This window comes from Oncorhynchus mykiss, chromosome 1, assembly GCF_013265735.2.
Source record: "Oncorhynchus mykiss isolate Arlee chromosome 1, USDA_OmykA_1.1, whole genome shotgun sequence".
NCBI classification, from domain to species: domain Eukaryota; kingdom Metazoa; phylum Chordata; class Actinopteri; order Salmoniformes; family Salmonidae; genus Oncorhynchus; species Oncorhynchus mykiss.
This window is the reverse complement of record NC_048565.1, coordinates 48,313,665-48,341,463: the sequence shown is the minus strand read 5'-3', so window position 1 is coordinate 48,341,463 and position 27,799 is coordinate 48,313,665. Positions and strand designations below refer to the sequence as shown.

The window sequence follows — 27,799 nt, the reverse complement described above, 5'->3', positions numbered from 1 at the left end:
GTTAAATCGCCTTCAAAATATATGGTAAGACTTGAAAACCGCCTACTTGACAGAGCTTGAATAATAAAATAAAAAAAGTTTCAATCCAGGTGTGCAAAGCTCTTATAGACTTCCCCAGAAAGACTCTCAGCTGTAACCGCTGCCAAAGTTGATTGTGTTGACCCAGGGATGTGAATACTTATGTAAATTAGATATTTCTGTATTTCATTTTTCAATACATTTGCAAACATTTCTAAAAACCTGTTTTCAATTTGTCAATATGGGGTATTGTGTGTAGATGGGTGAGAAAAAATGAATTTAATACATTTTGAATTCAGGCTGTAACACAACAAAATATGTAATGAGTCAAGAGTTATGAATACTTTCTGAAGTAACTGTATATCTGGTATTCCCTTAATCATTTGACATATACAATACTGACATAGTTGATATCTTTGCCATGATTTCTGTCTTTCAAATTAGTATTTTCAGTGATTCTATTGAGCAGAGAGTAGAAGAATAGAAGTGAGTATGAGTGAACCCGCAGTTTATTGTATGGTACGCAGCAAATTGGCCAGTTTTACCTAGTGTTGATTTTTCAGTGTAACATTTCTAGTGCTTCAATGCCATACAACACTCCTTCCGTGGCCTCCAACTGCTCTTAAACGCTAGTAAAACGAAATGCATGCTTTTCAACCATTCGCTGCCTGCACCCGCACGCCTGACTAGCATCACCACCCTGGATGGTTCCGACCTTGAATATGTGGACATCTATAAGTACCTAGGTGTCTGGCTAGACTGTAAACTCTCCTTCCAGACTCATATCAAACATCTCCAATCGAAAATCAAATCTAGAGTCGGCTTTCTATTCCACAACAAAGCCTCCTTCACTCACGCCGCCAAACTTACCCTAGTAAAACTGACTATCCTACCGATCCTCGACTTCGGCGATGTCATCTACAAAATTGCTTCCAACACTCTACTCAGCAAACTGGATGCAGTTTATCACAGTGCCATCCGTTTTGTCACTAAAGCACCTTATACCACCCACCACTGCGACCTGTATGCTCTAGTCGGCTGGCCCTCGCTGAATATTCGTCGCCAGACCCACTGGCTCCAGTTCATCTACAAGAACATGCTAGGTAAAGCTCCGCCTTATCTCAGTTCACTGGTCACGATGGCAACACCCACCCGTAACACACGCTCCAGCAGGTGTATCTCACTGATCATCCCTAAAGCCAACACCTCATTTGGCCGCCTTTCGTTCCAGTTCTCTGCTGCCTGTGACTGCCTGTGAATTGCAAAAATCGCTGAAGTTGGAGACTTTTATCTCCCTCACCAACTTCAAACATCTGCTATCTGAGCAGCTAACCAATCGCTGCAGCTGTACATAGTCTATCGGTAAATAGCCCACCCATTTTTACCTACCTCATCCCAATACTGTTTTTATTTATTTACTTTTCTGCTCTTTTGCACACCAATATCTCTACCTGTACATGACCATCTGATCATTTATCACTCCAGTGTTAATCTGCAAAATTGTAATTATTCGCCTACCTCCTCATGCCTTTTGCACACAATGTATATAGACTCTCCTTTTTTTCTACTGTGTTATTGACTTGTTAATTGTTTACTCCATGTGTAACTCTGTGTTGTCTGTTCACACTGCTATGCTTTATCTTGGCCAGGTCGCAGTTGTAAATGAGAACTTGTTCTCAACTAGCCTACCTGGTTAAATAAAGGTGAAATAAAAATAAAATAAAAGTGTTGATGCAGGATTTAAATTAACTTAACACTCAGGTGTGTACTAGAACCCCACTGTTGGTTTGATCCTTAACAGGCCCAGGACCACAGCAAAAATCAGTGTTTTTTCTCACTACTTTCATTTAGGGCTCCCGAGTGGGCGCCCTGCATCACAGTGCTAGAGGCATCACTACAGACACCCTGGTTCGAATCCAGGCTGTATCACAACCAGACAGGAGTCCCATAGAGCGGCACACAACTGGCCCAGTGTTGTCCGGGTTTGGCCGTCATTGTAAATGAGAATTTGCTCTTAGCTGACTTGCCTAGTTAAATAAAAAGGTTCAAATCTATATGTCCAACCCATATATTAAGCATCACAATGAAGTTCAACATTTTATTTTTAGGACAACCAAGGCTACAAGTATAACACACAAACAAATAGACAAACAGTCGCATTCATGAGTTTTATTGACAAATGTCAATGAAAAAAAAGGCCAGACAAGCCCCCCCCCCCTCCTAAGTGGGAAATTAATATACGACAAACAACCGTCGTAGAGAAAAATAGATTACAGATGTACGTGTTTGAGTGAGTCTCACCTTTTCATAGATGGGACTATATCTGTCTGTATACATCTGTTTTTCCTTTTGTGAGGAAAAACTCTTATTCTTATTGGCTGGGCCCTGGCTCCCCAGTGGGGAGGCCAATGCTCTCCCAGGCCCACCCATGGCTGCACCCCTGCCCAGTCATGTGAAATCTATAGATTAGGGTCTAATTCATTTATTTCTATTGACTCATTTCCACATATGAACTGTAACTGTAAAATATTTGTAATTGTTGCAAGTTGCATTTATATTTTTGTTTAGTGATTATTTGTATTCGGATTCTACAGATGTTTTTGTGAGAAGACCCGACCCTGGAACACTTCGGGATCCACCCTTGTCTCACAAAACCCCCTATAGCTCAGCCCCCGTTTATCACACAGACTAATGGTTGGTTTCAGTCTGTATCTCAAGCACACAATGTTTAAAAGGGGTTAGAAGTCCAAAAAGTGCCAGTGATACAGTGGGACTCATAACCAGAGTTGAGTGTGTTCATTTTGACCATGATTATCATATTTCCCAGTATGTTAAATTGCAGGTTGATTTTCAGAATTGTTTGTTTCAATATCTGTGTTTTTGCATACATACATAGATTAGTCTATTAAATCTAATGCTACGCAAAGATAAATAGTGTAATGAGCCTGGGTTTATAAGCGCGGAAATCGACTCTGTCGCACGAGCATGGTTTTGCGGCACAGTCGATAGCGCTCCGGACCTCGGGCTCAAAGGTCGAGGGTTCGAGATCTGCTTCCTGCTGTTTCATTACATTGGGGGCTCGTCGTTTCATTACAATAACATACATTTTTCTAAACTAATCCAAAGTGTTAGTAGTTGGACTCATTGCACGCATTACTGAGATGGTTGATCCAGTTTAGATGATTTAGGTAGTCTCATTAATGAATATTCCCTACCCTGGCAGTCACTCTGAATGCGGTTGATTATGGGTTCCAATTGTTGGATATTTTCACTCGGTCTGGATTCCAAGTAAGGGATAATCAAGGAGGGGCTATGCGTTCTTTGGAAAATAATGAACAACATGAAAGGTGTGTTCCACGAAGCCTAGCAGAGTGGAACTGACCTTCCACGTAGTTGCATTATTTTCCAGAGAACGCATTGCGTCCGAGTTAATTATCCCTTTTATACCAAGGCTATAATTTAACACATTTGACCATAGAAATGTGCTCAACAACCACTGAAGTAGCTAGCAAGTTTACTAGATAGCTACAGTAGTTACCGTGGTAATCAAACAAACAGCTAACCAAACCATCTGTCCTAATTTGCTATTATGAAAATCGAATTCAACAATACCAATACTGTTTTCAACTTTTCCTTTCAAAAGCAGCTCAAACAAATCATGTACAAATTAACTATAGCCATTGAATTCTAACCTGCAAATATTCCATGCGTTATAGGGAAGTAATGCACGCTCTAGAATGCCCTTCAAGAAAATCAGAAAGGAGTATTCAACAATGCTATGGTATAATAGGAATTACACATCACTTTGCAAGGGTTCTACCTAGTGTTCTACCTAGCACCAAAAAGGGTTCCTCTATGGGGACAATTACCTTTGTTGTCTTCTAAGAGTCATCTTCTATGACTGCTAACGACGACATGTATTTCTAACTAGCTGTATTTTTACAACATTGACCCAACATACAGTAGATCAGTTCTTTGAAGTATTTGACTGTGAAGCTTACTCAAGCTATATTAATCGTCTTTAGTGTAATTTCTCTAAATAAATAGACTCCCTTGTGTTGTGAGTCCCTGATGATTAGAATAGAAGATGTGACTGACAGGGTTGATGTGAAGTGCTACACAATATATACAAAAGTATGTGGACACCCTTCAAATGAGTGGATTCAGCTATTTCAGCCACACCTGTTGTTGACAGCCACGCAATCTCCATAGACACACATTTGCAGTAGAATGGCCTTACTGAAAAGCTCAGTGAATTTCAACGTGGCACCGTCATAGGATGCCACCTTTCCAACAAATCAGTTGGTCAAATTTCAGCGCTGCTAGAACTGCCCCGGTCAGCTGTAAGTGCTGTTATTGTGAAGTGGAAACATCTAAGAGCAACAAGGGCTCACCCCTGCGAAGTGCTGGGCCACACAAGCGCAACTAACGGGACTGCCGAGTGCTGAAGCACATAGCCTGTAAAAATCCTCTGTCCTCGCTTGCAACACTCACTACCGAGTTCCAAACTGCCTCTGGAAGCAAAGTTAGCACAAAAACTGTTCGACGGGAGCATCATGAAATGGGTTTCCATGGCCGAGCAGCCGCACACAAGCCTAAGATCACCATGCGCAATTCCAAGCGTCAGCTGGAGTTGTGTAAAGCTCACCACCATTGGACTCTGGAGCAGTAGAAACACGTTCTTTGGAGTGATGAATCACGCTTCACCATCTGGCAGACAATTCTGGGCTTGGCGGAGGCCAGGAGAACGCTACCAGCCCAAATGCATAGTTCCAACTGTAATGTTTGGTGGAGGAGGAATAATGATCTGGAGCTGTTTTTCATGGTTTGGGCGAGGCCCTATAGTTCCAGTGAAGGGAAATCTTAACGCTACAGCATACGATGACATTCTAGATGACTGTGCTTCCAAATCTGTGGCAACTGTTTGGGGACGGCCTTTCCCTGTTTCAGCATGACAATGCCCCTGTGCACAAAGCGAGGTCCATACAGAAATGGTTTGTCGAGAATGGTGTGGAAGAACTTAACTGGACTGCACAGAGCCCTGACCTCAATCCCATCGAACACCTTTGAGATGAATTGGAACGCCGACTGCAAGCCAGGTCTAATCACACAACATCAGTGCCCGACCTCACTAATGCTCTTGTGGCTGAATGGAAGCAATTCCCCGCAGTAATCTTCCAACATCTAGTGGAAACCCTTCCCAGAAGAGTTGAGGCTGTTATAGAAGCAAAGGGTGGGACCAACTCCATATTAATGCCCATGATTTTGGAATGAGATGTAGTGTATGTGGACACCTGCTCGTTGAACATCACTAAAAGTATCTATGCAGCAGGCTAGTTGATTGATATACAGTAGAGAAGTACTACACTACGCAAGCGTTTGGATTTATATTGTACAGAGAGTGCCTGTTTGGGTCCTCTGCCATAAATAATACCTTTGTTCTCAAATAGTCCATAGAGAATCCTCTTGAAAGTAATCCGCACTGCGTTGTCAACAAGTTAGCAACTCGACTGCCTGTACGAAAATACTGACTCTCTTCCTCACTTTGTGGATCATGATCAAATGTTTCTGGTGTAGTTTTTTTAGAAACTAACTCAATGATTTGTCACTGTACTAAAATCATAAAGGAAGGGTCAGCATGGCAGCTTTATTCCTTTCAATCATATGTATTGCCAATGCATTTCAGGAACAAGCTGCAGGCTTGTAAAGTGTCCAGCTTTAAATACAGTGTAATGCATTTCTCGCAGCAATCATCCAGTCGTTTACCTAAACATTTGACCTCCTCCCTGCTGTTTTATTCAGAAGGTGTTTTATCTCAGAGCACGTCCAATCGTATCGCTTGTTGTTGCTTTGAATAGACATCCGCTCAACCACAGTCAAATGAATAACAAAAAGCCCAATGAATAATACAGTATAGATAACTGTGTGGGTGTGGCTGAGTGGAAAAGAGCCACACACACCATGAGCTTGCTTTATAAAGGTTCACACACCCTTTTCTATAGGTTAAAACACAGAAACCAGATACAGTTAACCCAAATTGTGGCAAAATGGCTTAAGGACAACAAAGTCAAGGTATTGGAGTGGCCATCCCAAAGCCCTGACCTCAATCCTATAGAAAATGTGTGGGCAGAACTGAAAAAGCGTGTGCGAGCAAGGAGGCCTACAAACCTGACTCAGTTGCACCAGCTCTGTCAGGAGGAATGGGCCAAAATTCACCCAACTTATTGTGGGAAGCTTGTGGAAGGCTACCCAAAATTTTGAACCAAGTTAAACAATTTAAAGGCAATGCTACCAAATACTAATTGAGTGTATGTAAACTTCTGACCCACTGGGAATGTGATGAAAGAAACAAAAGCGGAAATAAATGATATTCTCTACTATTATTCTGACATTTCACATTCTTAAAATAAAGTGGTGATCCTAACTGACCTAAGACAGGGATTTTTACTAAGATTAAATGTCAGGAATTGTGAAAAACTGAGTTTAAATGTATTTGGCTAAGGTGAATGTAAACTTCCGACTTCAACTGTACATGGTAATGACCCAATAGTATTGGAGGAAAGTTAAAAAATAAAAAAAGACCCCTCTGACGCTGTATGCTAAATTGTGACATGTCATGACATAACGTACAGCATGCATAACGCAACTCATTCTGTGTTGTACAGCCTCTCTCCACCAGGTGTAGCACTCCTCTTGCATATTAAAAACAAGAAAGGGACAGGGTAAGGGGGGATACCTAGTCAATTGTACAACTGAATGCATTCATTTTTTGCGTCTTCACTGCAAGCCATCATGCCTCTCAAAAGCCACGACAGCTGCTGTTTACTTCTGAAGACAACTTTAGCGCAGCTGTGACAAACGCCTCTTGGAGGGAACGCAACACCCTGCTACAACTCACCTCAGTTATGTGATTGTAGGTGTGGGTAAGGATGACAGAGAATGTTACCATTTACGGGGAATTTAATTTCCCCAATACGGTAATGTGGGGAAAAGGGGCTGGACGGAACCAAGCCAAAGAAAGTAAAAGTTAAGAGTCCCCTCTCCTACCTTACCTGCCTACCCACCGTTTACCACCTCCTAGCGCACTAACCAAAATACAGGGGGTGGTCCGCCCAGGTCTTAACTAGTGTGCATAGACAGTAAATACTATGGGTTATGTATGCCCGCAGGCCTCTTGCCTAAGCACTCCCAAGGTGCCATCCCTTTCCCCCCTGGGAACAAAAACAGAATAATTACTAACAAAGTCAACAATTTCAATAATCAAAAACACTGAGTCCTTTTGGCATACAGACACCTCAGAAGTAGAGGCTACAAAAGACTTTCAACAAAACTGTTACTAGGCAACAACCAACACAGGACATCAAAGAAGCTCTCTCTTCCTGACAAAGGAACACAGGCTTTTATCCAGCTGGAGAAGGAGTTGGTAATTGAAAACAGCTGTTTCCCCTGACGAGAGGGAGGGTTCAGAGCTCCAATCATCGATGGGGCCGACCAATCAGCTGCTTAGAATCCAGGAAGCCATTTCCTGAAAAACACACACAAACCCACAACACAGAAACTGGGGAACGTAACAGCCGCCCTAAAAACCCGATTCAAATTTGACACAAATCTTCAAATAAGCATGCAATGACACATTATATAAACTCTTTATAGTGTTTTATTTACATTTGAGAGGTGATAAGTTGGACAGATCGGTGAAAAAAGCAGTTCCCCATCACGCAGTAGGTTTCGCTTCCCCACCCAACATTTAAAAAAAGACTCAACAGAGCTTCTTCAATCATGCAGAGATTTTTATTGCATTTTTTCAACCTTTATTTAACTAGGCAAGTCAGTTAAGAACTAAATCGTATTTACAATGACGGCCTACCGGGGATCAGTGGGTTATCTGCCTTGTTCAGGGGCGGAACGACAGATTTTTACTTTGTCAGCTCCGGAATTCGATCCAGCAACCTTTCGGTTACTGGCCCAACTGGGCTACCTGCCACCCCAAAGATGGGCAGCATGAAGGTCTCGTTATTGATTTTACTAGAAAGGGGAGAAATTGTGCTTTACAATGGTATTCATATTACAGTTGACCTGGAAGTATTACATTTTTGGGGCGCTAAAATAAGGTCAATTGTACGTTACAGCGTGATGTAAAAAAATAGCATTAGCTAACTATACTCACGACACACCAGTCACAGCCATCATGTCATATGTTTGATGTATATAATCCATTCCTTGCCATTTGAAGTTTGCACCAACTTTATTTTAAGCAAATTTTCACTCCTATGCTGGGCAAGTGTGTGTGCATTTCTGACTTGACAACATGTCCACAACACATGGCAGCTCTGGGCAATTGGATTATCCTATTTACACTTTGTAGTCAATTTTGACACTAGAATTCATGTTTCTGACTCATATCGATGCCACATAGGCCTTTTTTAACCAGTGCAGTTGGTTCGAGAAGGCAGTTCCCCTTTAATGCCAAATAATCCAATCATTCCACCATCAAAATGATTTATTAAAGAAATTAATCAAATGTAGACATAAGTGTGAGATGATGGTGGGCGCATGGGTCTCCAGAGCTCGTGGGCCCTCCCTCCTTGCAAGGGCTGTGGGGGTTTCAGCTACGATAGTGAGACAAACACAAAACACATCTGAGTACTAAACACACCAACAGCTCTGTGCGATCAGAAACTCACTCCAGTCCCATTTTATAGGATAGACGGGGCGAGGGAGGGAAGGAGAAATGGAGGGGGTAAGTTTGGCAGGGTGTTGCGATGTGGAAGAGAGTCCAAAGTGTTGATTAATTCTATAAAGACCTGGCAGAGACACAGTAGACTGGACACCCTCCAGCACTGTGACCTGTCCACACAGTGTCGTGACACAGACACTCTGTCTGAACAGATGGCTGCACTGGAAGGACAGTCTAGACTATACAGTGCATTCAGAAAGTATTCAAACCCATTGACTTTTTCCACATTTTGTTACGTTACAGCCTTATTCTAAAATGGATCAAATAAAAACAATTCCTCATCAATCTACACTCAATACCCCATAATGACAAAGCGAAAACAGGTTTTTAGAAAAGTTTGCACATTTATTAAACATGAAAAACATAAATACCTTATTTAAGTGTTCAGACCCTTTGCTGTGAGACTTGAAATTCAGCTCAGGTGCATCCTGTTTCCATTGATCATCCTTCAGATGTTTCTACAACTTGATTGGAGTCCACCTGTGGTAAATTAAATTGATTGGACATGATTTGGAAAGGCACACACCTGTCTATATAAAAGGTCCCACAGTTGACAGTGCATGTCAGAGCAAAAACCAAGCCATGAGGTCGAGGGAATTGTCCAAAAAGCTCAGGGACAAGATTGCGCCAAAGCACAGATCTGGGGAAGGGTACAAAAAAAATTGAAGGTCCCCAAGAACACAGTGGCCTCCATCATTCCTAAATGGATGAAGTTTGAAACCACCAAGACTCTTCCTAGAGCTGAGCAATCAGGGGAGAAGGGCCTTGGTCAGGGAAGTGACCCAGAACCCGATAGTCACTCTGACAGAGCGCCAGAGTACCTCTGTGGAGATGGGAGAACCATCCAGAAGGACAACCATCTCTGCAGCACTCCACCAATCAGGCCTTTATGAAAGCCACTCCTCAGTAAAAGGCACATGACAGCCCACTTGGAATTTGACGAAAGGCAACTAAAGACTCTCAGACCATGAGAAACAAGATTCTCTGGTCTGATGAAACAAAGATTGAACACTTTGACCTAAATGCCAAGTGTCACACCTGGAGGAAACCCTACGGTGAAGCATGGTGGTGGCAGCATCATGCTGTGGAGTTTAGATAATAAACAATCAAATGTACAGTAAACATTACACTCTCAAAATAATAAAGACATTTCAAATGTCATATGTCTATATACAGTGTTGTAATGATGTGCAACTATTTAAAGTACAAAAGGGAAAATAAATAAACATAAATATTAGGTTGTATTTACAATGGTGTTCGCACTTCACTGGTTGCCCTTTTCTTGTGGCAACAGGTCACAAATCTTGCTGCTGTGATTGCACACTGTGGTATTTCACCCAATAGATATGGGAGTTTATCAAAATTGGATATGTGGGTCTGTGTAATATGAGGGAAATATGTGTCTCTAATATGGTCATACATTTAGCAGGAGGTTAGGAAGAGCAGCTCAGTTTCCACCTCCAGCTCCTCGGGTCTCCCTCTCTCTCTCTCTCTGTTGAAGGGGTATCTTTTATTGATGGAAAGGTTATAAATATTTGAGTGCATTTCAGCGTGACTTGAAAGGCTTCCGGACCACAGCACTGTGTGCTGTTTGTTGAAAGAGCCATCTCTGTCACAGTATCTCCTGCTCAGTGCAGAGGTAATGAGTCGAGGCACTGAGTTGGAATAGAGCACCTGAGGAGCTTTCATAAATTAGAATTACTAGATATCTATGGAAGCTTCAATGTCCACAGACAGAGGATAGCGGGATCTGACTAGTCATATGAGCATGTGCACTTTTAGGGACAGAAACCAACTGTATACAGTACCAGTCAAAAGCTCGGACACACCTACTCATTCAAGGGTTTTTCTTTATTTTTTACAAATGTTCTACATTGTAGAATAATAGTGATGACATCAACACTATGAAATAACACTTATGGAATCACGTTTAAACAAATCAAAATATATATTATATTTTAGATTCTTCAAAGTAGCCACCCTTTGCCATGATGACAGCTTTGCACACTCTTGGCATTCTCTCAACCAGCTTCACCTGGAATGCTTTTCCAACAGTCTTGAAAGAGTTCCCACATATGCTGAGCATTTGTTGGCTGTTTTTCCTTCACTTTGTGGTCCAACTCATCCCAAACCATCTCAATCGGGTTGTTGTCGGGTGATTGTGGAGGCTAGGTCATCTGATGCAGCACTCCATCAATCTCCTTATTGGTCAAATAGCCCTTACACAGCCTGGAGGTGTGTTGGGTCATTGTCCTGTTGAAAAACAAATGATTGTCCCACTAAACGTAAACCAGATGGGATGGCGTATCGAGGCAGAATGCTGTGGTAGCCATGCTGGTTAAGTGTTCCTTGAATTCTAAATAAATCACTGACAGTCTCACCAGCAAAACACCCCCACGCCATCACACCTTCTCCTCCATGCTTCACGGTGGGAACCACACATGGGGAGATAATCCATTCACCTGCGTCTCACAAAGACACGGCGGTTGGAACCAAAAATCTCAAATTTGGACTCATCAGACCAAAGGACAGATTTCCTCCAGGTTTATTGTTCATTGTGTTTTAATCAGTTATTTGGTGACATTTGATTATATTTAGTATAGTTTTATTTTTATTGTATTTTGTATTGTATTTTACCCCCTTTTTCTCCCCAATTTCCTGATATTCAATTGAGATCCAATTACGATCTTTTCTTAGCGCTGCAACTCCCCAACAGGCTTGGGAGAGTGGAAGGTCGAGTCATGCGTCCTGCGAAACATGACCCGTCAAACCGTGCCTCTTAACACCCACCCACTGAACCCCGAAGCCAGCTGCACCAGTGTCGGCGGAAACACCGCTCAACTGACAACCGAAGTCAGCCTGCAAGCGCCCGGCCCACCCCAAGGAGTCGCTAGAGCGCGATGAGCCAAGTAAAGCCCCCCCGGCCAAACCCTCCCCTAACCCGGACGACGCTGGGCCAATTGTGCGCCGCCCTATGGGACTCCTTATCACGGGTCTGTAGTGACGCCTCAAGCACTGTGTTGCAGTGCCTTAGACCGCTGCGTCACTCGATAAGCCCATATTTAGTATAGTTTTATCTAAAAATGATAACTTTTTTAAAGTTTTACATTTGTATGAAATTCACTGAGGAGGATGGTCCTCCACTTCCTCTTCCGAGGAGCGTCTACTGGTCAGAAGATAGTGTAATACAAGCAGTGCTGTGTGAGAAATCTGAATAAAAGACCAACTCATGCCCTTAGGTTTTCTTTACTATTTGTTGTTGGTGAAGCAAAGGCATCTGAGCAATAAGACATACTTCAGGAATATTGCACCCAATGGACCAAAGTTGAGCACATTAAAAAGTGAGTCAATGTTTGTTGGTGTAGATTTCAGTCTCAGTTCTTATTAGCCAGGGTAACAGTGTCTAATGGAGACAGGGATAACTCATATCTTAAAAAGATCTGGCAAGCATGTACAGAATTTATGTTTGGTGGGATTAATACTGGGAACATTAAAGATCTCAGTTTAGGTCGTTAGCGAGTCAGGTAAATAAATCCCTGTGAAATTAGAGTAAGCAGCTCTGCAAGGCTTTCCTGGTAATTTGACATCGACGCGTTACCATAAGTTAACATGCTTTACTCTGTGATTGCAGGACACTTTGCTTTGGAAGATCAGAATATCTTCCTGACGTGGTGTGACTGGCTGGGTAGAATTTTGAAACCAAATGGAAATGGTTTCATTGCATAAGTGCACTTAAACACATTGACATACAGTATGCATGCAGTGGATACAGTATGCATACATACACATTCTTAAGTTATTTGCCATTGTAGAGGAGAAAATGGGAACACTATGGCACACTAGCAAAAAAACACCAGTAGCGTATAGTAGCCTAAATTGTTGTTCATACATTGTTCTCTTAACTGATGAATGGTCACATGACTGACATTAACATGGCTGTTCTTCTGTGCACACAACAGTTGACTGAGAACAGGTGAGCTGGAGATGCAGCTCTACTTTAAGTCGTATCAAGGTTATGTGGGCCAATGTGGGATGACAGCAATTATGCAAAGTACTAAATTCAATCGACCACTGCTCCGCTCTGGCTGACGCATTAATAAAATAGAAGATTATGCATTAATATATTGTCGATTCTCTTTGATTACTCCATGTTTTCATGCAGAAAGTAGCTATATACAGTGCATTCGTAAAGTATTCAGACTGCTTGACTTTTTCCACATTTTGTTACATTACAGCCTTATTCTAAAATTGATGAAATAAATAAAACATCATCAATCTACATACAATACCCGATAATGACAAAGGAAAAAAAAAATAATTGTTGACATTTTTGCTACTGATTAAAAATTAAAAAATGTAAATATCACATTTACATAAGTATTCAGACCCTTTGCTATGAGACTCGAAATTGAGCTCAGGTTCATCCTGTTTCCATTGATCATCCTTGAGCTGTTTCTACAACTTTATTGGAGTCCACCTGTGGTAAATTCAATTGATTGGACATGAATTGTCTATATAAGGTCCCACAGTTGACAGCGCAAGTCAGAGCATAAACCAAGCCATGAGGTCGAAGGAATTGTCCGTAGAGCTCCGAGACAGGATTGTGTCAAAACACAGATCTGGGGAACTCCAACATTCTTAAATAGAAGAAGTTTGGAACCACCAAGACTCTTCCTAGAGCTGGCCGCCCGGCCAAACTGAGCAATCGGTGGAGAAGGGCCTTGGTCAGGGAGGTGATCAAGAACCCGATGGTGACTCTGACAGAGCTCTAGAGTTCCTCTGTGGGGATGGGAGAACCTTACAGAAGGACAACCATTTCTGCAGCATTCCACCAATCAGGTCTTTACATTAGAGTGGCCAGACGGAAGCCACTCCTCCGTAAAAGGCACATGACAGCCCGCTTGTAGTTTGCCAAAAGGCACATAAAGACACTCAGACAATAAGAAACAAGATTCTCTGGTCTGATGAGACCAAGATTGAACTCTTTGGCCTGAATGCCAAGTGTCACGTCTGGAGGAAACCTGGCACCATGAAGCATGGTGGTGGCAGCATCATGCTGTGGGGGTGTTTTTCAGAGTTCCTCTGTGGAGATGGGAGAACCATCCAGAAGGACAACCATCTCTGCAGTACTGAGTAGTACTGAGTAAAGGGTCTGAATACTTATGTAAATGTGATATTTCTGTTTAGAATTTTTTTATAAATTGCAACATTTTCTAAAAAACAGTTTTTGCTTTGTCATTATGGGGTATTGTGTGTAGATTGATGAGGGGGGGAAAACTATTTAAGCTATTTTAGAATAAGGCTGTAACCTAATAAAATTGGAAAAAGTCAAGGGGTCTGAATACTTCCCGAAGACACTGTACATCCTTAGTACAAGAAACAATATCCACCGAATGCATATTTCGTACAGCAGTGAGTTGGTGTGCTTGTCACATCGAGATTAAACATCTCTGTATCTGCCTTTGTGCTTTGTCATCTTTTTATGTTTTGTTGGTTTTCATTTTGTCTCTAGATCTTTTGTCTTTGCATCCGTGAGTCATACGTAGGGCTGTGGCAGTCATAAAATTGTCAGCGGGTTATTGTCATGCAAAAAAACTGGCAGTAATTGACCGTCAAACAACAAACACATTTAGCATCTCCAGGCTCCTCACATAAAGCCGCAACAAGGAACGTTTACATTTTGAAACAGGACCTATATGATAGATTTATAGTTATTTGGAAACTTTAGCTGTAAATGATACAAACCTTAGAAATCAAAAGATATATGGGCTGCATGATGTGACTATTGGCTATTGAGGATTTGAAAAGTCGGCAAAAAAAGCTTGCGCTCTGTTTCTTGCCGCTGCTCTCTCATCAAGTGATCATATTTTAACCCATCAGACTATTCTCAATTTAATGTTTTTCACTCATGGCTACTGCGGTAATTTACCTGCGCCATTCTATATGCCATGGGTTCTCCAACCCCGTCCCTGTAGCTACCCAGTGCTTCATTTGGGAAAACAAGTGAAATCTGTTCGGGAATATGAATGGTAACATGTTTTCACAATGAAATATATTTCTTAAACTGTTGACAGCCCCTCTCTGCACGGTGGCGAAAGGAATGAACGTGAGAGAGGAGCAGATTTAAACTCAGTGGTGAGATATTCTGTAGTTAAAAGGTAATGTGTCAGTCTATTATTTATTTTTTAAATAAAAAATGCCCTATTACTAGGCTATTCAAAATCAAAAACAAATTCACTATAATTGTAGGCTAAATCTGAATTTGTTTAATTTTAGGCTAGACCAATTATACACCAAAGATATCTTAAATCAGTATTATTTAAAAAAAAATTCTGCCATGTGTAATAGGCGGGAGGCTATTTCTTGTATAACGGCACAATCATTTTGAGGGGGGTGCTTATATTTAGGCCTATAAAGTGCTGTCCTTTTCTTTGTGTTAGGCATTGAAACAACATCCACAATGACCAAGTTTTTTCACTCAGTTTCATCCTATTGTTTAACTTCTTTCTTCAAATTGATCAATCGCAGTGAGGTGAGCTTTAAAAGCTCATACTGTTTTGATGATAAGTGTTTGATGTGATTTTCCATAGCATTTGCATTGATGACAGAGTGGTTAGAGGGACAATAGAGCCCTGAGTACCAGGCAATTAGACACCTGATGATCGTTAGTAAATTGGGTACTACAAATGCATGTCCAGAGTGCATAAAAGGAGATTACCATGACTCAGCAGTCACGTAGAATTTTACTGCGTTCATGGCTCATGGCTGCAGGTGTGGTGGTAATATTGGCACCACACCAGCCCTAGTCATACATCACACACCAGTGAAGAAGTGCTGGAATAAACTACTGGTAATCCCTCTAGAAGATGACATGTGTAACAATGTGTGTGTTGGTGGCAGGGAAGTCAGGCGCAGGAGAATCGAACTTGGTATAAATGGAGTCGTTTAGTAAACTTAACAAAAACTCCAAAACCAAAATACAACATAAATAAAAGTGGGGACAAGAACCCGTCGCGCCCCAATACACAAACATACAAACAAACAATCTCCGACAAGGACATGAGGGGAAACAGAGGGTTAAATACACAACATTTAATTGATGGGATTGGAACCAGGTGTGAAGGAAGACAAGACAAAACCAATGGAAAATGACAAATGGATCGGTGATGGCTAGAAGATCGGTGACATCGACTGCCGAACACCGCCCCAACAAGGAGAGGGACCGACTTCGGTGGAAGTCGTGACAACATGTTTGATTGTGATGTAAAGAGTCTACAGGCCTGTGTAATCTGTATTGATAGGATATACAGATACATTTACAATGTACTGCATGCATTTCTGAGCATGTGTGTGTACCTTCCTTTATGCATATTACATGCGTTTTTATACATGTTTGTGAGAATCTGTTTGTATACACGTATGTGTGTGTGTGTGTGTGTGTGTGTGTACACCAGTGGAGGCTCCTCAGAGGAAGAAGAGGAGGACCATCCTCAGTGAATTTCATTAAAAAAAAAAATATATATATATATATATATATATATATATATATATATATATATATATATATATATATATAAAATAATATCAGCCTTTTTAGATCAAATTATACAAAATATATTCAAAATGTCACGTGTAGATGTGAAAAGGAATACAACAGGCTGTTTGTATATGGCTATGACAGTTAACTGTTTTCACATGTTCAGGGGTGTATTCATTCATTCTGCCGATTCTGTTGAAAAACATTTCTTAAACAGAAACAAACAGAACAAAACGGGGATAAACATACCTGAATTTGTCCAATGAAAACTCTTGTTTTCAACTGTTGGACTAATGAGTACACCCAAGATCAGCTAGATGCAGGCAAGAGTGTGCAAGGCGCTATTGAATGTGTCACTGTCCATCACCTGAAATTTGTCTCCCGACCTGTGTGCACCTGCGTTGTAAACTTTCATTCATAGACTAGGTTGTAGCAACGTCATGATGGGTATAGGGGACATTTGAGTATCAGTAGCCTAAACCTATCGCTGTTATATTGAACTGGGTGAATGGACTATGAACGAGAGTCATCCAATATGCTGTAATAGAAATAAGGCCATGCTCATATAAAAAATCCTCATCCCTCATCTTAAACAGCACCAGCCGCCACTGATCTGCACGAGTGTCTTTGTGTGTCTATACAAGTGACTACTCTTGTACAGACACCCCCCCCCCCCCCCCTTCCCCATACACTCAGAGTTTGAGTCTATGGAGTTGTGCTGTCCTTTCTTGCTCAGGGGTGAGAGAGAAGATGAATGCAGCGTGAATGCAGTTAGTCAACTCAACAAAGTTGATGGAATTACATTTGTTAGGAAAACTGGGTAACTGATGTTTTTCAAGTTGAAACAATGACACTGTTTTACAGTAGATTTTAATCGAGAGAGTAGTTAGTATGGTGAGGAATAGAAAGAGCAGAGTGCAGAGTTATGGATGCTACTCATAGAGTCTGTCTGTAGACTGACAGTGGAGAGACCTTAGACAGGTGGTTTAAATCTGGTTCTTGCCTAGGAAGTAAGTAATTGGCCCTTCAGCTCAGCTCAGCTCAGCTCCCCACGACACACACACACACACACACAGTAAACATAATATAACATGTGACATTTAGCAGATGCTTTTATCCAAAGCGACTTACAGACATGCGTGCATACATTTGACTTATTTACAATGACAGCCTAGGAACACTGGGGAAGAACTAAATATTTTTTACCTTGTCAGCTCGGGGATTCGATCTAGCAACCCACCGTGGTCAATGGCCCAACTCTAGCCGCCCCAATCTAACCCACAATCCTGGCGTTGCAAGCTCCATGCTCTACACTGAGCCAGAGTACGAGCACACCCACACACACACACACACACACACACACACACACAGTACACAAACACCCCTCTCTTTCAGTCTGTCAACCAGTAGCAGGCCTCCACAGGTCTGGCATATAATCGATCCTGTGATGACCCTGTGTAGGTCAGTGTGATGGCATTGACACAACCTTCCTGTCCTCCCTGTTGACACGTTCTGTCAGTCAGTTCTAGGATTGAATGGCCTGGTTACCAAGATTTACCGCCCAAAACCACTCCCTTTTCCCAGGATAACTAACTGCAAGAAACTGGTAAATGATTCATATGAACAGCATGGCGTGAAATGGAACTGTTAAATTATATGCAGTGTCTAAATCTGTCTTCTCTACGGCCTCTGCATGATGAATCATCAACGCTCATGGTGGGGACAGACAGCCCATCTCAGTATGGCACGCAGTTCACAAATACTTCATCTCATCACAGTAACTTTTTTTCTTGTGACAGGTAAGCCTGCATTTGCTGTAGCATAGTCTATGCCACAGTAATATAAAAGACTGAATGCGCATCTAATTTACTCATCTACATCTGGCTTTTGGGGGTCACCTTATTTTTTTTAATTGTAAAGATTTCTATTTATATACTCCAGCTGCAAAGTTTTAAAAAACAGCCTTATCACTGGAATATCATCGCTTTAAATACGGGCACGGCGCGAGCACTTTTTTGCAGTCTTTCGATCTCTCCATTAACTCCATTAAAATTGCATCCAAAATAGATCATCCTGTTCTAGATTGACATATAGCCCTTGACTTTTTCTAAAATGTGTTAAATAAATCTAAATCCTCAGCAATCTACACACAATACCCCATAATGACAAAGTGATAAGAGGTTCTTAGACATTTTTTAAAAACGTATTAAACATAAAAACAGATGCCTTCAGACCCTATGCTATGAGACTCGAAATTGACCTCAGGTGCATCCTGTTTCCATTGATCATCCTTAAGATGTTTCTACAATTTGATTTGAGTCCACCTGTGGTAATGTGACGATCGTCGGAAGAAGTCGACCAAGGTGCAGCCTGGTAAGTGTTCATGATCTTTAACACCAAACAAAAACAACAAAAGGCTTCACAGAGCGCACAAAAAAACAAGATCCCACAACATAGGTGGGAAAACAGGCTACCTAAGTATGATTCCCAATCAGAGACAACGATAGACAGCTGCCTCTGATTGGGAACCACACTCGGCCAAAACCAAAGAAATACAAAACATAGAATGCCCACCCCACATCACATCACACCCTGACCTCACCAAATAGAGAAATAAAACGTCTCTCTAAGGTCAGGGCGTGACAGGTAAATTCAATTGATTGGAATGATTTGAAAAGGCACACACCTGTCTATATAAGTTCCCACAGTTGACAGTGCATGTCAGAGCAAAAACCAAGCCATGAGGTCAAAGGACTTGTTCGTATAGCTCCGAGACAGGATTGTGTCGAGGCACAGATCTGGGGAAGAGAACCAGAAAATGTCTGCAGCATTGAAGGTCCCCACGAACACAGTGGCCTCCATCATTCTTAAATGGAAGAAGTTTGGAACCACCAAGACTCTTCCTAGAGCTGGCCACCCGGCCAAACTGAGAAATCGGGGGAGAAGGGTCTTGGTCAGGGAGGTGACCGAGAACCCGATGGTCAATCTGACAGAGCTCAAGAGTTCCTCTGTGGAGATGGGAGAACCTTCCAGAAGGACAACCATCTCTGCAGCACTCCAATAATCTGGCCTTTATGGTAGAGTTACCAGACGGAAGCCACTCCTCAGTAAAAGGCACATGACAGCCTGCTTAGAGTTTGCCGAAAGGCACATAATGGACTCTCAGACCATGAGAAAGTGGCAGCGGCTGTGAGACTAGTAAGGATCAAGGCGAAAATGAACGGAGCAAAGTACAGAGAGATCCTTAATGAAAACCTGTTCCAGAGCTCTCATGACCTCAAGACTGGGGGCAAAGATTCACCTTCCAACAGGACAACGACCTTAAGAACACAGCAAAGACAACGCAGGAGTGGCTTCGGGACAAGTCTTGGAATGTCCTTGAGTGGCTCAGCCAGAGCCCGGACTTGAACCTGATCGAGCATTTCTGGAGAGACATGAAAATAGCTGTGCAGCAACGCTCCCCATCCAACCTGACAAAGCTTGAGAGGATCTGCAGAGAAGAATGGGAGAAACTCCACAAATACAGGTGTGCCAAGCTTATAGTGTCATACCCAAGAAGAGTCGAGGCTGTAATCATTGTCAAAGGTGCTTCAACAAAGTACTAAGTAAAGGGTCTGAATACTTATGTAAATGTGATCATGGCGTTTTTTTTTACATTTATTTTTTATAAATTAGCAAACATTTCTAAAAACATGTTTTTGATTTGTAATTATGGGGTATTGTGTGTAGATTGATGAGGGAAACTCAATTGTAATTTATTTTAGGATAAGTCTATAATCTAACAAAATTAATTCAATGCAGTACTAGACTTATAAGTCGCCATTGAATGATGAGTTATGCATAATAAGCTTCTAATGTTTAAGCTCTGTGTCTTGCGCAATACGCACGCACCTGTGCTCCGCTGGCCTTTCCTTCTAAAAAAAACGCCCCTTAGCTATTGGGAGTCCCAGGCAGGAAACGCTAGACTAAAATATCCTGATTGACATGTTTTTTTTAGCATTTCTTATGCCAATAGACTTCGAAAAGAATGCAAGCTCTTGTTTTCTGAATGTTAAATACAGCAGCCAATTGATCGGGTCGTTTGAAAGAAGAGCGAACGCACGATGGCGGTAGGCTAAAGCAGTTATTTATTCAGAACCGTAACCGTTCAAAGTTCCTCAAGAGAAGTGAAAGTCTTCATCATTGAATTCTAGTCCTATCTTATTCAAGAATGTCATTAGAATGGTGAAGGGAAGGTAAACAAAACGTATTTCATTTAACTGTTGAAAGCGAGGAAAGAATGAAGCAACAACAAATAGAAATAGGAGGTTGGCTAATATTACGGGAAATATTATGAAAGGTATAAATGCGTCAGCCTACTAATTATAAAATAGGCCCTATTATATTTCAAAATGAAAATCGAATTTTCTAGCATATACTTGTAACTTTGTAGGCTGCATGTGCTGCACCAGAATCGCGTGTTCTCTCCCTGTTTAATCATAGTTTGAACGATGTGCGTAATTCCAGTCCATATAACAATAAAGTACAGTAATACGGTTCACACTCAAAAAGATTAGCCTACTGGAGCTAGTTTCATTTATTTACCCAAGAGAGCATATAGCTAGCTACATCTTTGGGCTTTTATGTGTATCTGGATGTGTGTATCTTTTATATGTATTGGATAACGGCACAATCATTTGGTATTTTTGGGGCTTGTGCTCATTAAATGTCATTAATGTAGGGCTCATAAAATCTATTTAATGTATGACTCATCAGGCTCAGGTAGCATCAGGCTTGAATTTTCGATCAAAGCTCTAGTCAAATTCCGGACATAGGCCTATTTATATGCTTTATAATGTTTTTGAATGACACTCACGGTTTTGGTGAGAAATACCTGGTTACCCGGAGAAACGTGATTTATTCTCTGGATGGTAAAAACACTCCACCCTAGTCAGGTCGCTCCCCTCTCGTAATCTCCATCGTAGGCAGACCTGGGTCGTTAGGTCAGTGTCTGTCTGTCTGTCTGTTTGAGAGTGTGTGCGTACGTGGAGCTAAGCTCCAGACGGAAAAGTGAAGTTTAGGTTTACAGTTGCGGCTGTGAGTCTATGATTGCTAGAGAGTCATGGGAGTCATGCCTGAAATTAAGGAAGGGGACTGATGGTTGTGTGTGGTGGTATGTGTGGGTAGGGGGTGGTTTTTAGGCAGGCAGCCTAAAAAAAAACCAAGCCATGAGGTCAAAGGAATTGTCCGTAGAGCTCCGAAACAGGATTGTGTCGAGGCACAGATCTCGGGAAGGCTACCAAAAAATGTCTGCAGCATTGAAGGTCCCAAGAACATAGTGGCCTCCATCATTATTGAATGGAAGAAGTGTGGAACCACCAAGAATCTTCCTAGAGCAGGCCACCTGGCCAAACTGAGCAATCAGGGGAGAAAGGCCTTGGTCAGGGAGGTTATCAAGAACCCGATGGTCACTCTGACAGAGCTCTAGAGTTCCTCTGTGGAGATGGGAGAACCTTCCAGAAGGACAACCATCTCCACAGCACTCCACCAATCAGGCTTTTATGGTAGAGTGGCCAGATGGAAGCCACTCCTCAGTAAAAGGCACATGACAGCCTGCTTAGAGTTTGCCAAAAGGCACATAAAGACTCTCAGACCATGATAAACAAGATTCTCTGATGTGATAAAACCTAGATTGAACTATTTGGCCTAAATCCCAAGCGTCACTACTGAAGGAAACCTGGCACCATCCCTACGGTGAAGCATGGTGGTGGCAGCATCATGCTGTGGGGGTGTTTTTCAGCGGCAAAGACTAGGAGACTAGTCAGGATCGAGGCAAAGATGAAAGGAGGAAAGTACAGAGAGATCCTTGATGAAAACCTGCTCCAGAGCTCTCAGGACCTCGGAAGGTGAACCTTCGCCCCCAGTCTAACTGGACAACGACCCTCAGCACATAGCCAAGACAATGCAGGAGTGGCTTCGGGACAAGTCTCTGAATGTCCTTCAGTGGTCCAGCCAGAGCCCGGACTTGAACCCTATCGAACATCCCTGGAGAGACCTGAAAATAACTGTGAAGCAACGCTCCCCATCCAACCTGACAGAGATTGAGAGGATCTGCAGAGAAGAATGGGAGAAACCCCCCAAATACAGGTGTGCCAAGCTTGTAGTGTCACACCCAAGAAGACTCAAGGCTATAATTGCTGCCAAAGGTGCTTAAACAAAGTACTGAGTAAAGGGTCTGAATACTTATGTTATATTTCTGGGGGTTTTTCTCCAGTTTTTGCCTTGTCAATATGGGGTATTGTGTGTAGATTGATGAGGGGGAAAAAATTGTCAATCAATTTTAGGATAAGGCTGTAACCTAACAAAATACGGAACAAGTCAAGGGGTCTGACTACTTCCCGAAGGCACTGTATGTATTTGAGCAGAACTGAAAACCAGTCAAACAGAAAGCATGATTCAATACTGGGGACTGAGTCACTAGACATTTTGACAACAGTCAATGTCTTTCACATTGTGTTATAATCCATCATAAAAATAATATTTTTTCGTGAGGGAAGTAGACACCCAAGAGATGGAGGAATACAACAGAAAACATCATTAGTCACCATAGCAGATGTTCAAGACATCACGTGGACATTAGAGATGTTGCTGGTGAGAACTACAGCAACTACAGCGCAGGCTACCTTTTAAATACAGTCATATACAGTCATATAATGATACATATAATGTTGCATCTAGAATGTATAACGACACTGTGCTAAATTTCTCATGAACTATTTCAAAAACAAGTACTCAATATTGTGTTACTTCTCTATAGCACCAGGCAGCTGCAAGAAAACTAAATAAATAAATTCAGGGCTATTGGGCTGCTCCACAAGGGGGTGGGTGACTGATACTTTACATAACAATGACAACTTTGCCACTCTTTACTAGAACACACAAACAGTGTACCAAGGGTAATGGGGGATCCAGGTGGCTTTATAGCAGTTGACCTGGGATCATCTTAACACTGAAGGTTCCTGCTTTCTGACGGCTGCAGTGTCAGAAGAGCCATGAAGAATCTCTCCTCCTCTCAAAAGGTCAACCACGTCTTAACCTGACTTCTAAGAGACTGAGTTTGGCACGATAAAGGAAAAGCAAAAAAACAAGCAACTGTATGAAGGGATATATTTTGAGCATTATAAAATAACGTATTGCAGATGAATGAGGGTAACAAAGACATACAGTGTCTTCAGAAAGTATTCAGAACCCTTGACTTTTTCCAAATTTGGTTACATTACAGCCTTATTCTAAAATTGATTAAATAGTTGTTTTTCTTCATCAATCTACACACAATACCCCATAATGACAAAGCAAAAACTGTAAAAAAAAAACTGATCACATAAGTATTCAGACCCTTTACTCAGTACTTTGTTTAAGCACCTTTGGAAGCAATTACAGCCTTGAGTCTTCTTGGGTGTGACGCTACAAGCTTGGCACACCTGTATTTGGGGAGTTTCTCCCATTCTTCTCTGCAGATCCTGTCAAGCTCTGTCAGGTTGGATGGGGAGCGTTGCTGCACAGTTATTTTCAGGTCTCTCCAGGGATGTTCAATAGGGTTCAAGTCCGGGCTCTGGCTGGGCCACTGAAGGACATTCAGAGACTTGTCCCGAAGCCACTCCTGCATTGTCTTGGCTATGTGCTTAGGGTCGTTGTCCTGTTGGAAGGTGAACCTTCGCCCCCAGTCTGAAGTTCTGAGCGCTCTGGAACAGGTTTTCATAAAGGATCTCTCTGTACTTTGCTCCATTCATCTTTACCTCGATCCTGCCTAGTCTCCCAGTCCCTGACTCTGAAAAACACCCCCACAGCATGATGCTGCCACCACCATGCTTCATGGTGCCAGGTTTCCTCCAGACGTGACGCTTGGCATTCAGGCCAAAGAGTTCAATCTTGGTCTCATCAGACCAGAGAATCTTGTTTCTTATTGTCTGAGTGTCTTTATGTGCCTTTCGGCAAACTCCAAGCGGGCTGTCATGTGCCTTTTACTGAGGAGTGGCTTCTGTCTGGCCACTCTACCACCAAGGCCTGATTTGTGGTGTGCTGCAGAAATGGTTGTCCTTCTGTAAGGTTCTCCCATCCCCACAGAGGAACTCTAGAGCTCTGTCAGAGTGACCATCGGGTTCTTGGTCACCTCCCTGACCAAGGCCCTTCTCCCCTGATTGCTCAGTTTGGCCGGGCAGCCAGCTCTAGGAAGATTCTTGGTGGTTCCAAACCTCTTCCATTTAAGAATGATGGAGTTCCCCAGATCTGTGCTTTGACACAATCCTGTCTCGGAGCTCTACGGACAATTCCTTCGACCTCATGGCTTGGTTTTTGAGCATTTTTGCGTAGAAACATCTCATGGATGATCAATGGAAACAGGATGCACCTGAGCTCAATTTCTAGTCTCATAGCAAAGGGTCTGAATACTTATGTAAATAAGCCATCTTTTTATTTTTAACACATTTTCAAAAATGTCTAAAAACTTCTTCACTTTGAGATTATGGAGTATTGTGTGTAGATTTCAGATTTATATTTATTTAATCCATTTTAGAATAAGGCTGTAACGTAACGAAATGTGGAAAAAGTCAAGGGGTCTGAATACTTTCGGGAAAGGCACTGTATATTTTGATGACAAAGCAGTTTTTGGCATCCCTACTCACCAGTCCTGTAACAATTCCTGTCCTATTATGCATAGTCACTTTTCCCAGTCTAAAGAATATCACTTGGCAAGGCACACACACACAAACACAGACACGTCTTGCCTCTCTATCAAAAACCTAATCTTGTGATAAAATGGACCCTCCTCCTATAGCACCATCGGTAATAGACACCATCTCTCCTCCAGGCTCTCTCTTGATAACTCTTTCAGCTCAGCTGGAGAAACTTGTTACCAGCAAAGGACTTTTTGTAATACGTAATGTAGGATTCTATCAATCTCTCTCAAACTCAACCCCCCCCCCCTTGTCTCTCTCTAGGTGCAAAGTTGATGGTTGCGCCAAGGTGGCCAATTCCAAAGGTACGATTATTGGATCAGATCAGATCACTGTTGTCCCCTCACTCAAAATAATGTAATGGCACCATCTTGTGGATTCTTGAGAAACAAGCACTATATGAGCTTCTGTTAACAATTGTTCCATGTGCTCCTGTGTGCCACAGGAGCAGTCCTTTGACAGTGCAGTCGTTATAGGCATCAACCTGGGTGGAGGTTTCCATGGAGCACCAGGGGTAGAGATGTCCTCTAACCCCAGCCTCCCTACTCCTAGCCCCAGACAACCTCCAGCCTTCCAGTGGCTGCCCCACCCAGCCACCCCAATCTCTGGGGACCAGCAGGCCGAGAGCACCGGGCAACCCCTCACCAAACGCCACAGGAAGCTGCTGTTAAAGAGCGGGCCTGTAACCCCTAGTGGTGCCCGCTCTGGTGAAGAGGACAGTCGGCTACAGGGCCTGGCGCAAACCCAGGCGTCCCGTCGCCGCCTGCTCAGGGAGGTCTGTGCCAAATACCAGCCGGGTGTCACGGAGCGCCCTGTGTCCCGCCGGCAGGTGTCCCGCGTCTACGTGGAGGACAGGTGTTGTAACTTTAGTGGTTAATTTCATTGAGAATTATTTACAGATATTATTTACAGTACATAACTTATATGTATAATTGTATTTCTTTGCAATTCATGTTCCCGGCTGATCTTGAGGTTCTTGAATTGAATTCATTGTGATCTAAAAAGGCAGAACTGATCTGAAATCAGGATTCCTAGATACATACAGGACACAGCCCCAGATAACTATGAATATATTTGTTTTGTACTGTTTAATAAATAATAGGTCAGGCCTGCTGTACTGTGAGGTGCCCAAAGCCGGCTGCTCCAACTGGAAACGGGTGCTGATGGTCCTGGGCGGCAGCGCCACCTCCACGCACATCATCGCCCACGACGACGCCCACTACGCCAACCAGCTCCGCCGACTGGATGCCTTCGACCAGGCGGGCGTTGCCGAGCGCCTCCGTTCCTACACCAAGGTCCTCTTCGTACGGGAGCCCTTCGAGAGGCTGGTTTCGGCCTTCCGCGACAAGTTTGAGAGCCCCAACTCGTACTACCACCCGGTGTTCGGCCGGCCCATCATCTCCCGGTACCGGGCCAACGCCTCACGCTCCGCCCTGAGGACCGGCGCCGGGGTCACCTTCAGAGAGTTTGTCCAGTACCTGTTGGATGTGAGGCGGCCCGTGGGCATGGACATCCACTGGGAGCCGGTCAGCCAGCTTTGCAGCCCCTGCCTGCTACGCAATGACTTCATCGGGAAGTTCGAGAACCTGAAGGAGGAGGCCAACTTCCTGCTACGGAGCATCGGGGCACCTAGAAACCTGACTTTCCCTGACTTTAAAGACAGGAACCCAAAGGCAGAAAGGACTTCCTCCTCCATCACCCAGAGATACTTTGAACAATTGAACTCCACAGAAAGACAGAGGGCCTATGACTTTTATTACATGGATTATCTGATGTTTAACTACCCCAAGCCCTTTAAAGACCTGTACTGAGGTACTGGCTGGATTGCCCGGGTGAGGTTATTAATATGAACACTACGGAAGAGATTATTATCCTGTGGGACTTGAATAAGCACTACAGGCACATTCATGTTAAATATTATTTTTACAGGTCTAATTTAGAAATGGCTAAAACAATGATTTAATGTAATTACTTTGGACATAGGTTGTAGGCCTACAGCTTTTTTGTCATAAAGCTTTGTATAGTGTGTCAAATGCATTTGCATTGATTGGCAGACCAGTGACTTCTATGAAGTGACCTGTACTTTGTGTAAAGAATGAGTGATCTGTTATTGTTATTGTTTTTCAGCCTTGTTACGTGAAGGTATACTTTTTGGTCCTCTTCAATAATGTGTATTCTTATTCTGCAGCCTAAGTTGAAAAGAAGGGAAAGAGAGAGGCTAGATATACTCTCCCAGAGCAAAGGCTAGTGTTTGCAGATACTGTAACGGATTTCATAGCTACTGCTTACTGATGAGAAATCAAATTGAATATAATTCAATTTGATTTCAAAACCACCCTTGCTTTTATTTCATTTTTATTTACCTAGGCAAGTATATATATCAACGCAGGTTTCTTAAACTATGGGTCGGGACCCAAGGTGGGCCTTGGGAATGTGAGATATGGGTCGCGAGTTGAGAGAATACATCTATAAATCACACACTATTTCTTCTTAATTTGGGTCACGGGAGGACAGTCAATTTATAATTTGGGTCTCGAGCTGAAAATGTTTAAGAATCTGTGAATAGAGGAGGAAATAGTGGCATTACTATATAGTATGTTGGTTCATTGCATATAGCTTTCCAGATGTATCGGAGGTTAAATTATCTTTGAATCTGTTGGCAATTTATATTGAAACATATGATTTTGTTTTTGGATAATTACAGTACCAGTCAAACATTTGGACACCTACTCATTCAAATATATTTTAGATTCCTCCTTTCTTGTGGCGGTCCTCATGCGCTGATGGTTTTTGCGA

General features: G+C 42.4%; 1 protein-coding gene across 2 annotated transcripts in view; it reads left to right on the top strand.

Annotated features, from left to right (window-relative positions):
* Positions 1 to 27,799, top strand: part of LOC110524273 (carbohydrate sulfotransferase 8-like) — an 82,717-nt gene extending 54,918 nt beyond the window's left edge. Inside the window, exons 1-4 of one of the 2 annotated variants that reach the window (XM_036979153.1) lie at positions 20,095 to 20,401; positions 25,268 to 25,308; positions 25,449 to 25,858; positions 26,106 to 27,799. In XM_036979153.1, the coding sequence (XP_036835048.1) occupies positions 25,279 to 25,308; positions 25,449 to 25,858; positions 26,106 to 26,814 (1,149 nt within the window). In that variant the 5' untranslated portion in view covers positions 20,095 to 20,401; positions 25,268 to 25,278 and the 3' untranslated portion in view covers positions 26,815 to 27,799. Of the gene's footprint in view, positions 1 to 20,094; positions 20,402 to 25,267; positions 25,309 to 25,448; positions 25,859 to 26,105 lie in introns of those variants that run through there. The other variant, XM_021603766.2, reaches the window with a different exon arrangement.